This window comes from Podarcis gaigeae (genome assembly GCF_964106915.1).
Source record: "Podarcis gaigeae genome assembly, chromosome: 3".
NCBI lineage: Eukaryota > Metazoa > Chordata > Lepidosauria > Squamata > Lacertidae > Podarcis > Podarcis gaigeae.
This window is the reverse complement of record NC_139680.1, coordinates 88,409,810-88,423,129: the sequence shown is the minus strand read 5'-3', so window position 1 is coordinate 88,423,129 and position 13,320 is coordinate 88,409,810. Positions and strand designations below refer to the sequence as shown.

Genomic DNA, 13,320 nt, shown 5'->3' with positions numbered 1-13,320 from the left:
TGGACAATTTATTTATTTTTAATTTTGACTGCGTCAGACCAACACAGCTACCTCCCTGAATGTTTGTTGACAAGCGACTAATAAATTTAACATGTAAATAAATAATCCACACCAGTAATGACAATACAAGAAGAAAACACAGTAGAAAAAAATGATTGCAGATAAAATAGTTAAAACCAGATTATCTAGGGTTTCCATTTTTCAAAAAGTGAAGACCTGGACACAAAAGTTGTTGAGCTTTTCTTGCAAAATCTCAAAGGAAAAAAATGAAGTTTTTGAGCTATTTTTAATTAAATTTTCAAAAATCTACACTTCCGAAATGGACTGCCATACGTCTGGATTTTCCCGGACATTACAGCAATTTCTGCCCAGACACGGTTTCCAACAACTGAATCCTGGTTATGTCCAGGAAATTCTGGACGAATGGCAACTCAAATATTATCTGAAGTCTCATACACAGAAAGAGGATGAATGCAAAGGAAATTTAAGAAAGTTTGTTCATCAACTAAAAAACAAAACAAAACCCTTCCTTCTGCCTATTGCGGTGCTTCGCTTGGTCCATAGACTCATAGAGGCAGTGATCTGTTCCTTGGTTTTCCTGGACTGATGGTCTAGCAAAGAACTAACTGGTTCTAAATCAAAAGAAAGGTTGTTGGGTATATGGAGAATGGGGAACGATTCCAAAGCTGATTGTGTGAGACATACTTAGGAATGTAGGAATTTGACCACAAAAGTAGCACAGTATGTAAAATATATCTTCCACAGCAGCTAGACTCTCATATTTTAAAATGTAAAAATAGAGAAGCTATGTTTTGTGGCTAATCTCTGATCATAATAAAGATTGATTGATTGATTGATTAGAGGTGCACTGAGAGAGAAGGAGGGAGGAGAGATCTGAGAAGGGTTTGGACTGATAGAAAAAGTCCAAGGATTCAAACTTATGGTGTCTGGAGTGGTATCCCTGTGGGATTTGGATTTTGCAGATTCCCCTCTCCACTGGCATGGGTTAAGCACTCCTTTCACTCTACATGGTCACTTCTCTGTTTGAAGTACCTCCCAAGCTGCTATTACTTAGAAAAAAAAACAGCTGCCATCATTTTAATGCACTCATATATGTAATGTGTAGTTTGTCTCAAACTGATCTATTACTGAAAGTGTATTTCTATCTAGTTTGTAGAATTCAATAGACTAAATAAATAAAGATCTTAGCGGTGAACTTTGGACAGTTAGCTGTACGCCAGGGGGCACTATTAGACCACAGTCAACATTGAAGGCAAGCCTTGATAGTTCAGCTGTTTTCACAGATCAAACTAGGTGGACTGAAACTTAACTCCATTTCCCTTTAATGTAAGTGTCTTGAGGCCCTGATTCCAAACAAACCAAGGACACTTCCAGGCTATCTATCTCTGTCTATCTCTATCTATCTCTATCATCTATCTATCTATCTATCTATCTATCTATCTATCTATCTATCTATCTATCTATCATCTATCTATCTATCATCTATCTATCTATCATCTATCTAACATCGTTATTAAGTGGCATATTAATTGTAAAAATTAGTGAAATCTAGGGGGAATTTGGTGCCTTGACAATCTGTTGACCTCATAGATGTTTTCCCTTGTAGGAAGAGCACCCACAATCATGCCCATTATCAGGACAAAAAAATGCATGGCTAGCTTGCACTGCCAACATGATGCTTTAGCATTACTTTTATCCTTCTGTCTCTTATTAGATATTTGTGCTTTCTATCCCTTTTAAGCATTCTGCATTTATAGACAGAGGGCGATTTTTATGCCATAAGCAATGTTTAATGTTTTAACGCATAATTTTTTCCCCTATTTACTTAAGGGATGAAGAATAATTTGAAAATAAATGTGATCCTGGAAATAGAGTAATATTTCAGTGAAGAAAGGGATCTGCTGGATTCTAACGGACAAGGCAATATTACCAATGCTCAGTTCCTACATCTATAAAATGATGTGGTGCAAGTCCATTGAAAATAGTAGTGCTGTATATGATCTAAATAGGGTGTGGTGGAGACATTTTCAAAGGATAGTACCAAGCACAAAAAATGGATGCAGATTTTGTGTTGAACAGGACTATTCACAATACTGCTTGGGATTCCTCTTACCACAAGGACCTTATTGTTTAACAATGTGACTTGTAGAAGAATACTAAAGGAGCTGTTTTTTGCACCTCTGAGTTGCTAATAGGTAAAGGGACCCTAACCATTAGGTCCAGTCGTGGCCAACTCTGGGGTTGTGGCGGTCATCTCGCTTTATTGGCCGAGGGAGCCAGCATACAGCTTCCGGGTCATGTGGCCAGCATGACTAAGCCGTTTCTGACGAACCAGAGCAGTGCACGGAAACGCCGTTTACCTTCCCACCGGAGCGGTACCTATTTATCTACTTGCACTTTGACGTGCTTAAGAACTGCTAGGTAGGCAGGAGCAGGAACCGAACAACAGGAGCTCACCCCGCCGTGAGGATTCGAACTGCCGACCTTCTGATTGGCAAGCCCTAGGCTCTGTGGTTTAATCCACAGCACCACTTGTCTCCCTTTGAGTTGGCAATAGATATGGATAAATATATGACTGTAGCTTTTTATTACTACTGCTAAGAAAACAATGAAAATATATTTATTTCTTTAGAGACACCTTTTAATTGCCCACAGGACAACTTCATATTTTGCATTTTTTCTGCATTGCACATTTTGCCAAGGCCTTTGACTAAAAAAACCCTTAAACATTTCTAACTGGCATCAGATACAGCATACAGCCAGAAGCAAAACGTCCTTTGCACAAAAGATATTTGGTGTACGTGCATGGAGCTCCTTGGATCTTTGCCCATATTTTTAGCCATGAGATACAGTTATCTTGGAAATATTTATTACCAAGTACCGCTGCTGGTGTCCACTTGGTTCTGCAAAGAACAGAGGTCCTCAGTTTTTGTCTGGCCTTAGCACTGTCAAAGCATGTAGTTGTCTCTGACCCTGATCAGGAAAAGGAAGGCTCTTGTCTGACATCTTGCTAAGCTCTGGGGGTAATAAGAAGCACAGGGAGAAGCATCTTCAAGGCTCAGCACAATCAAAGGGACTAGCTCCCACCTTTCTTCCAAGTTGTAGTGCAGGATAGGAACGTGTCCCTATGGTTCACCGAAGCTTTAGAATGCTTATTCCATCACAATTTTCAAGTGCATCTAACCAACACAAGGACAAGACAACCCTTAATCAGCTTTTCATGCCAGAAGCAAACTGGCAAGTCAAGTGTTGGAAGAACATTGTGGGGCAGAATCTTTTAAAAAGGGCAGTCTGACCCCAAACAGACGATTCTTTGTTGTCAACCCAGGTTTCCAGTAGAGCACCACCATCATTCCTTTCCTGGTGCACTTTGGCCATTTCTTTCAATCCCGTAGTTCTCAACATGCACTGCAACAGGGATGGACTGAGCCCTCTTATATATCTCAGGTGTTGCAACCTTACATACATGGAGCACCTGAGTAGAAGCAGAAAGGACTACACCAGCCATAGCCAAACTTGGCCCGCCAGATGTTTTGGGACTACAATTCCCATCATCCCTGACCACTGGGCTTGTTAGATAGGGATGATGGGAGTTGTAGGCCCAAAACATCTGGAGGGCCAAGTTTGGCCATGCCTGGACTACACTGTTACGTGCACTAACTCAGTAGCAGGTTAAAGAGAAAAGTAAATGGTGATGTACCTAATAGCTTAATAGGGTTTCTTTTGCACAAGTCTTAACTTGGAATCAGCCCCTGGCCCCTGGATGAAGCCAACAAGGCTACAACTCCTGTTCAAAACTGAGCAAGTTTTAACAGTCAATCTAAGACAATCCGGCTGTCTATAGTTAGGAACATTAAAAATTGAAGCGACAGCTCAGAAAACTTGAAGGGGTACTTTTACAACACTACTGAAGGAGCAGGTCTATACATAGCACCCTAGCGGTGGAAATACTTTCCAGGGTGAGATGGGTGGAACCTGGTAGCTAATTATTAGAATGCAGGAAATCCCTTCTTACGAAAAGTGTTAATATTTAAATAGCATGATTCCTAAAGGAACAGCGGGTGCGTGCCTCCCCCAGTATACTCCACATAATTTTTATAGGTCTGGCTCATGTTTCTTCCACTTGAAGACAAGTTTCAAAATGAAGGCATAATAAAATGATACCTGTGTCAGTGGTCCATGTAGCAGGCTTTAATTTTGTTATTCTAATAGCACTATCAAGGTGTGTTGCACCTTATAGGTCTCTGCCTTGACAGGTGAACTATCAAAATTTTGATGCGAGGAAAAATCAGGACAAGGCTTTCGGGAAGAGTGTGACTGTTTCATTAGGGCAGTGGTTTTCAACCAGTGTGCCATGGCACCCTAGGGTGCCTTGAATGATAGCCGGGGTGCTGCGGAGAACACTGGCCTCTGTCCCTCTTTCCTTCTCTCTCTCCTTGGATGTCCTCTTACATTTCTGCCTCCCAAAGGCTTGCACAGCTGTTTGTTGCAGCAACCCTGGCTACACGCTCCCCAGGAGAATGGTGCTGGCCAGGGAGTGGGGCAGTGTGAGGCGGCACCTCTCTTTGGGGCAAGGGGGGCAGCTCAGAGACCAGGGATGGCAGCTACAGCTGCCCAGAGAACTCCCAAGGAGAAGAGAGAGAAGGCTGAGGGAACACTATGCAAGGGGGGGTGTTCGAAAAGATGTGAGGGGCTACCAGCTCTGCAGGTGACATAACTGGGGTCCTGAGCCCCACAAGGGAGCCGCAGAAAGAATGTAGTTGGTCAAGGGGGAATTAGGGGAATGAGATCTATACAGCCTTTGACTTAAAAACCTTAGAAGCAGTCGGTTTGAGAAGGGATTTGAAGATGCAGTCACCACTAAGCAGTCGTTCTAAAGGAGGAGTTTAAGTTTTAAATGACAGCAGTAATTCAATTGTTTAAAGGATGACATCTGAAGGTGGCAGAGTTAGAAGAAAATCATAGGCAGCAATGTATCAGAATTTGACAGTAAAACAAGGGAGAGAAGGCAGTGGAAAGGCCACAGCATTTTGTTTTGTTTTTCTTCATTTAGTAATGATGATGATGATTGATGATGATGACTGGTATTGATGAACTGGAAAAATAAAAAATGGCGCCCTATGATGATTGGAGTTATGGACATACTCACTACATATGAATGAGTTGTGTACAAACATAGACCAGCAATAGACAAATTTAAAGATATTTGGAATTAATTTTTTATAAATACCATATTAGATGAAGGTCTGGTTAACTACAAGACCCCCCCCCCTTTACAATGTACACAATGTCTTTTTTGTGTTTTGTTTTCTACATGGGTACTATTTCTTCTTTCTTCTTTCTTGTGCCTTATCTTATTCTGTGCACTTGTAATTTTGTACTTTTTATTTTTCCACAAAGAATATATTTTTTATTTTAAAAAAATGTTAAATTTGTATACAGTCCTTCGTCTGCAGATTTCAGGGTGGTTCACAAAAGAAGTCACAGCATGTTTATCAAATTATGCATCATGTGTAGAAGTGTTGGGTCACCCAATGTCAGTAATTGGCATTAGTTTCACAACTTGTAAGAAGTACTTCAACCAAACCAAACCAAACTTTATAGGTACAAGATATTATGATGGCCTCCAGCTTAGATACCTTTAAAAGGAAGTCAGACCAATTAACGGTGTGTGGTCTATTCATCACGACAATTTTATAGAACTGGAATAGCCAACATTATGGCCTCCAGATGCTGAGCACAACTCCCGTCATGTAAGCTCATAGGCCATGCAGACTGGATGCAATGGCTTGTAACCTGGTATAGCAGAAGACTGTTGCTTTTAGAAAGCCTAAAAGCAGAGCATGAAGACGTGTGGTTGGCCACTGTGAAAAACAGGATGCTGGATCTGATCGGGCAGGGCAGAAATATCAGGTACATGCAAGATTGGAGAAAGGAATATGTTCTGGTAATAGAGAGGTAGGGCTGGTTGTCATCAACATATAAATGGCATTAAAGCCATGGGATCTGATTAGGTCACCCAGCTACAGTATGTAGCAAGAGAATAACAGAAGGCTGAAAACAGATACCTAACAGGAGGCCAGTGGAGAAAAGAAAAGGAGAGGAAGAGGTGTTGACAAGCAAAAGCAAGACTGTGCAAAACAAAAAAACACTTAAATTATGCAAGCAAATTTGCATAATTTAGACAAATTACAGCATTCAACTGGTTGGTCACAGAATTTGTTAAACCTTTGAGCAACATATTGATTTTTCCACTAGCTCCATAGAGAGAACTGAAAGTAGATTAGCTAAATGCAACCAAGGCCATGTACCATGATGATGCTACATAAAAGATTCCCCAGCATAATCAAGTAAATTTTATGACCTCAAACGACAACCAGTTACAGTTCATCAATTAGTACTGTTGGGAAAGAGATCAAAAAATGAAATGTTTCAACAGATTTTTATCAATACACAAATGGGGACCTCAATATCAATCTGTAAAACAGTCCTACAATTTCCTAAATCTGGGGGCTCTTTTTTCATGTATGTTTGTTGTTTTGGTTCCAAGAGGGATTTTTGATCTCCGGGGAGAAACACTTCTACACATAATCTCTTTTCATTAGCACTATCTTGCAAGTTTCTGGAGCAACAGTACCATTTGAACATCTCTTTAAGGTTCTGTTGCGCTCCTAAATGATGATGCGGGGTCCCTGCCCTCATTTCATTATCTAACTCTTCTCCACATCCCCAGATACTTCAAATGGTTTTAATATGTCTCAACGAAGTCCTAATGAAATCAACATTGAAACCTTCAGTGAAATCTATAATGGATTTAAATGGTACATGCAACTGTTTGGGGAACAGTTTAAATGGTACATGCAACTGTTTGGGGAACATGACTGTTTGGGGAAACAGTCTACAAAATAATGTGGTGGTCTGAGATTGAGTCAGCTACAGTGTGCAAAACAAGACTTGAATACAGAATCAAGAGGTTTAGTAAAGTTTATTCCTAAAACTCAAATTTCCTTCCAAGCCAGCAAGACACAACCAACTCAGATGTCATGTTTTGCATCCACACGATGGGTTTCAAACAATTTATGTGCAGTCACACATGTGAAAAAAGCAGGTCAATTGTAAAATTTGTTCAAAAACTATCATGTGAACTAATTTTATTTAGGAATCCGGCAGCCTAGACTCATTTGCACAAGGTTGTCTTTGAATAAGCTGCTTACATGACACATTGTGATGAAACAATGGTAGGAACGAAAGGTTACTACAGTAAATAAAGCTTACTTACAAGTAAATTATAGGAGAATGCTACAAAAAAAAGACATAGAAGCTTTAAGGGGGGCAATAAAAGGTGTCTGTTTCCTTTTATTAAGGAAAGAGAAAAAGGGGAGAGGACAGTAAAGTAATAGTTAGAACCATGCTGAAATACATCACTAGTTCCATTCTGATTACACAGAAAGGCTACACACCCTTGACCAAAATACTTAACACAAATCGCAAAGCCAAGAAAATGACACATCTCACTTGATTCCCCAGTGACATCTATTAGTAAGGGCTAGAGCTCACCCTCAAGCCTACAGAGACCAGCATTTGTATTCATGGGCAGGATCTAAAAACTGATCATGAGCAGTCTTAAGTAGCTTCAAAGACTACGCTTCCAGAAAAGTTGTTTACAGGTAATTATTATAACTAGTGGTTTTAGCCATTACATTCTTTGTTGGTTTCATTGGTATTTGTAAATGTGCAGTATGTTATCAGACATTAAGTAGTGACAAGTGAGGTGGAGGACAGATAAAGAATACAAATTACAGCGCAAGTAAACGTTTCTGTCTTTCAAGATGGCTTCACATGCAGGCCTGCATACCTGGGCAATGTTGTAAAAGCAATTTCCCAAAATAATTTGTTAAACCCAATCATACATATTAAACTACTGCCCTTAAACACATTTTGGGCTCCTTTATATTATCTGAAATGAAGGTGCTCTTACAATGTAAAAATGACAAAGTTACCCACTTTACAAAAAAATTAAAAAAATAGAGAGCTGGATATGGCAAAGCTTTGCTTCCATCTTGTCACATTCCATTTACCTTCTTTGAGGTGATATTTTTTCATACAGTAATGACCCAAGAAGTTCATCATTTCATCGTCAGATAATATGACGATGATAATATGATAACATGACAGTGCTAGGGAGCAACTATGGTTAGTTATCCATTGATCTACAGGTGACGTATACAGAGCTGCTGTATTTTTAAATATCCACCAACACAAATCTATATTAGTGTCAATATTAAGCTTTTGTCTGCATCTCATTAATGTATGCCATCAAGGGCAAATTATTTCATAACAAAGATTGGAATAACCAGTCAGACTTCAAATCAATTAAACAACTTTACTAAATGAAAAATCCTACATTTAATATGTGTTTTAAAACAAAATGGAATTAGAAAAGAGACTTAAATCCATGTAAGAACTTTTCACTTTGCCAGAAATCCCTTGCATAATACGTGTCAGTTCATTAAATGCAAGTTGCTAGAATTCTCGATTTAACATTTGCAAAGACAATATTAAAGAGTTCTACATTGCTGCACATTTAGAATAATTTAAATTGGAAGCTTCCCTACTAAGTAATCTTATAAATTTGACTGTGTTCAATAAAAAACATTGTATTAATATCCAATCAAGTCCCTGCCTTTCAGTTTTTATCCGTTTACAATCTTTGCACATTTGACAGTGTTCAATAAAAAAAACATTGTATTAATTTCCAATCAAGTCGCTGCCTTTCAATTTTTATCTGTTTACAATCTTTGCACATTTCTTTACACTTTGCCATTTGCCAATATGAACCCTTTAAGGAAAACAGGAAAAGAAATACTGCATCAACTCTTGATCATGTACAGAAATTATTGCTACTATAGTACACTACAAAGCAGAAGTTTCTACAATAGTATATGAACCTTGATCATGAAAATCCAGAGGATATAAATCTTTAGTGACATAAGCCTTACAATCATGTAGAACATTCACATGGCAATATTAGACAGTCCAACCACCACTAGCCATAGTTAACCTACTGCTCAATGATCAACATCCATTTAAATATACCCTCCTGGAGGGTGGGGCAGAGTGCACGGTTGGGCGGGGAAGAGGAGAGCTAGCTTTTCCAGGCATATCAGAGAAGGATCTTCATGTTTGGTGAGCTATGCAGAATGCACTTTAATGCAAATATGACATTATCAGGAAGCTAAGCATGCCAAAAGGTGTTTCATGCTAATAAAATCTAATGCAAGGTACCACATAATCAAGTTATCGACTAATAAGTAATACCATTCTTGCCCTATTTAAGTTAAATGAAGTGTCATTGTGAGTGTAATGTTAGTTTAAAATGGTGCAATGAACAAAGTCATCCTGTGGCAATCTAAGATAAAAAGTAATAAGTTTTTTGTCATGAGAAATACTGACTGTTGGGTTGTCTGGATAAGGAGCATTACTGAAGTTACGAGCTTGAGACTGGTTTGTGTCTTTAAACTCCTATTATAGGGGCACACATTTAGTTAGCAAGAATACTGGGAAGAGGGAGAACAGCAGCTGCCCCAAAAATCCCTTCCACAAATCATTTTCAGCCAGGAAACATGACTAGATACTTTGCCATCATTCTAGCTACAAAATAAGAGAAATAAAAGCAATCAAGCAACAGTAAGACCACATTACACAAATGAAACATCATGCTCTCATCTGATTTAACTATTACATCAAGCTTAAATTGGGATGTTGGTCAACTTCAAAACTGTGATGTGAATATGCAACCAAAATAATTTGTTTAGATTTGATTTTACTCTATGTTGGTTACTAGAGCTTGGAGTATACTTGTTACAATACAGTGTTGCACATCTGTCAACTAGAAAATATTAAAGATCCTTTACCCGTCTCTTTAAGTTAAAGATGTGACATCATAAAGGGTGTCAAATGGCTGGATGGTTTTACAGTGCACACTTATTATATACTGTATATATGGAGTTTTGTCCTTAATAGATCTGATGGGTTTTCTATGATATTCCTTTCTTCACCTCTTCTTCGGAGGATTAGCTGTGCGAGGTGGAGTGACGGGACGTCCAGAGTTCAGTCCACCATACTGGTACTTTGCTTTCTTCTCAGATGGTTTCAGAATCTTAAGAGGATGAATTAAGAAGATGAATAATCTTCTCTTCAAACCAACACAACATATCCATTAAACCAGTCTTACGATGAATGTATAACTTGCTGTCTACACTTGAGGTGGCTTCCTATTTACAACAACTATTGAATATGCATTTGCAAAGTACAAAAAGAATTATTTAACAGCTAGGGCTACCCATTTTGTGGACGCATCTAACCAGGTAGGGATGATAGCAAACTGTCAGAGCATAATACTTTGCATATAGATGGTCCCATATTTACTCAAATGTAATGCGCACCTTCCTTGGCCAAATAACGTTCACAAAAATTAGGGTGCACATTAGATTTGATGGCACATTAGATTTGCGTAAATACAGTAATCCCCAGCAACTTCCAGTTAAAAGATCTAGGGAAGACTTTAACCAGCTGTAGTAGAAAATACTGGGCTAGATGAACCAATGGTCTGACTCCGTCTAAGGCAGTCTCAGAGAACCAGACACCCCTAGCCAGTTCAGAGAAATCCATTTTATTTATTATTTTTCAAGAGACTCCATCAACAGAGTGGCTTGATCCCATTTTATTCAGGCAAATATTCACCTTAGCTTAGTAATACTATGGCAATGAGGTATTAGAAGATTAGTTGTGAACTAAAGGAAGATTGTAACATTTGCTGAGAATGCTAGCCTTCAACAACGGAGATACAAGCTACCGTGCACCTTAAAAGTTTAATAATAAATAAATAATTTTATTATTTATACCTCACTTAATTGGCTGGGTTGCCCCGGCTAACTCTAGTTTTATTCAAGCTATACAATCCTAGTAACTTTTTGACCTATCCTCTCAATATAGAGGTTATAATCCATGTTTATCGTACCTGAAAAGAGCACATCAAAGTTTCATCCACACTCATCATGCCACCAGCATTGTCAAATTCTCCACAGTAATTAGGAGCAGAAAATAGGGTAACCAGCTGTCGTTTAGCAAAGAATTCATAGCCATCTTCAACTACCTGTCAGTGAGAAAAACACATAACCAATATTGATGTAACTTAAAATATTTCTGTAATCTGAGCCAAAATGTTTATCCCATAACCAGCAGTCTAAGAGTTTTCAGAGAACACATAGCAAAATGAATGCACCACAACTTAAGATTCTATGAAAGATCCATTATCATGCAAGTTGGCTTCTCCAAACACAATGGGAATTCTCTTTCTTCTCAGCTCCCCACTGCCTCCCCAAAAGCAATTTTAGGGCTATATGGAGGGCTCCAAGAGGAGCACCAAGGTAAATTGCACCAATGAAAGCCTGCTCCATGGTGGGAAGGAAACTAATTTGAAGTAGGTAAAAAAAGTAATTTGAAGTACAGAAATCAGAAGGTACAGAATACAAATAAATTTAAGCAAATTATTATTTGTGCTGTAGACTAGTTACACAAAGACCTCCAGTTTTTCTGCAACATTTTTGAAACAAAGGACTCAAAATCCAGAAATATGTGTGCAGAGAAGATGTGACAGCTTGGGCAGCTTTGTGTTCAATATTATTTAAGATTATTTATTAAATCTGTATACTGCCCCTATATCTGTAGATCTCAGGGCAGTTCTACAGACTAGATATAGCTAACTTTGTAGCCTGATCTGCACTAGCTCACCTACTTGTCACCATATTTGTATGTGTAAATGACATAGAGCTCTGGAAACTAGAAGGTAAAGATCCCAAATTAGAAAGAAGCAAATTCATACCTGATGAGCTCGACAAATCAAATCCAAATCATGACGATTCAAGAACTTGCTGACCACATCAGCTCCAAAAGTGAAGGAGACACCACGATCATTTTCACCCCAGCCCTGCACATCCTTGTCTGGATCAGACCACAGCAGGTCACAGAGCAAGCCTTGAAAGTAAGAGCACAAGTCTCAGAAACAGGACCCTAATGTGTTCTTTTAGGTACAAAATATTTACCTCTCATGATTGAGATTTTGGTATGCATACTTTGTACACATGAGGCTATACAAGTGTAACAGTTATAGATTTGCAATGCACTCCTACTGGAGACAACAGTGCAAACTTTTTCTATGGTCTGTGGTCTGATGTGCACATCACATTAAACCATAGCTTGTTTTAAACTACGGTTTTATATGATGTGCAAACTGAGCCAGTATCTTTAACTTTCTTCCAGCAAGAAAAATCAAGTTGTTTAGAATGAAAGCAAATCACTGAATGTCCATAGATCCAAAAAATCCTGAAATCGTAGCTCAGGCATGCCTCATGTTGACGGATTCAGTATGAACCTCGCTCTCCAAAAGAAGACAAAGGTTTTCCTATATGCCAAAATTTCAGCCACCTTGCATAGGGACTCAGGTTGAACTTAAAATCAGGAAATCCTCTATTTGAATTTCTGCTTCTATAAAGTACTATACAGATACACATGTTTATTTTTACTTTACTAAGTTTAGTTTCCAAGGCTACTACCTACAACTACTGTCTTACAACCAAATTGTTTCAAGTCACACTCTAGAATGTAATATGGATTTTAAAAGAGAGAACATAAAAGTTCTAATTAACAAGCTATGCTGCTTCTCTATTACACACCCACACCCACACCCACCCACCCACACCCTCTACCTTCTTCAGAATCCAAAAAATCAATTTAATATAGGTTTGGGTGAAATCAAGGGAATAATAGTGCAACTAAGTCTGGATCTAATCCCTTATGTTCAAAACTAAGTAATTTCCACATGGCCCTTTTCAATCTGTACCTCAAATGATGAAAACAAGGACTTTTAGCTTCCAAGCAGCACAAGTATACTAGCGCTCCTCAAAACCCTTCAGGTGGGAAGTTTCACTACTTCTTTGAACACACTACTGATATATGCCACAATACAATTTTAAAATAATTTACAGTGAGAAGCAATTTGTGCAGGTGGGCCTTACCTGTGTCAGGAACATCTGTGGGTCTCATAATTCTTCGAATCTGTTCCATTGATTGCAGATCTGGTGACAGTCCTGACAACATGAATGAGAAAACTCATTTTCATTGTTCATAGAAGATGTCAATGAAAAGAATTTAGACAATAATAGACTCCTTTATTTTCCAATGTAATGCCATCCAATTGGTAGCCATATCCATTTGATTTTTTTATGCTCTTACCCCACC

The 13,320-nt window shown here is 38.5% G+C and overlaps 1 protein-coding gene across 2 annotated transcripts in view; it reads right to left on the bottom strand.

The window, feature by feature from the left end:
* Window positions 1-6,987: 6,987 nt before the first annotated feature.
* The window catches only part of PPP1CB (protein phosphatase 1 catalytic subunit beta), a 33,187-nt gene continuing 26,854 nt past the window's right edge, over window positions 6,988-13,320 (bottom strand). For both annotated transcript variants that reach the window (XM_083732715.1, XM_083732716.1), the window contains exons 5-8: window positions 13,098-13,169; window positions 11,906-12,057; window positions 11,042-11,176; window positions 6,988-10,180 (exon numbers count right to left, since the gene is read on the bottom strand). In XM_083732715.1, the coding sequence (XP_083588841.1) occupies window positions 10,076-10,180; window positions 11,042-11,176; window positions 11,906-12,057; window positions 13,098-13,169 (464 nt within the window). In that variant the 3' untranslated portion in view covers window positions 6,988-10,075. The remainder of the gene's footprint in view (window positions 10,181-11,041; window positions 11,177-11,905; window positions 12,058-13,097; window positions 13,170-13,320) is intronic.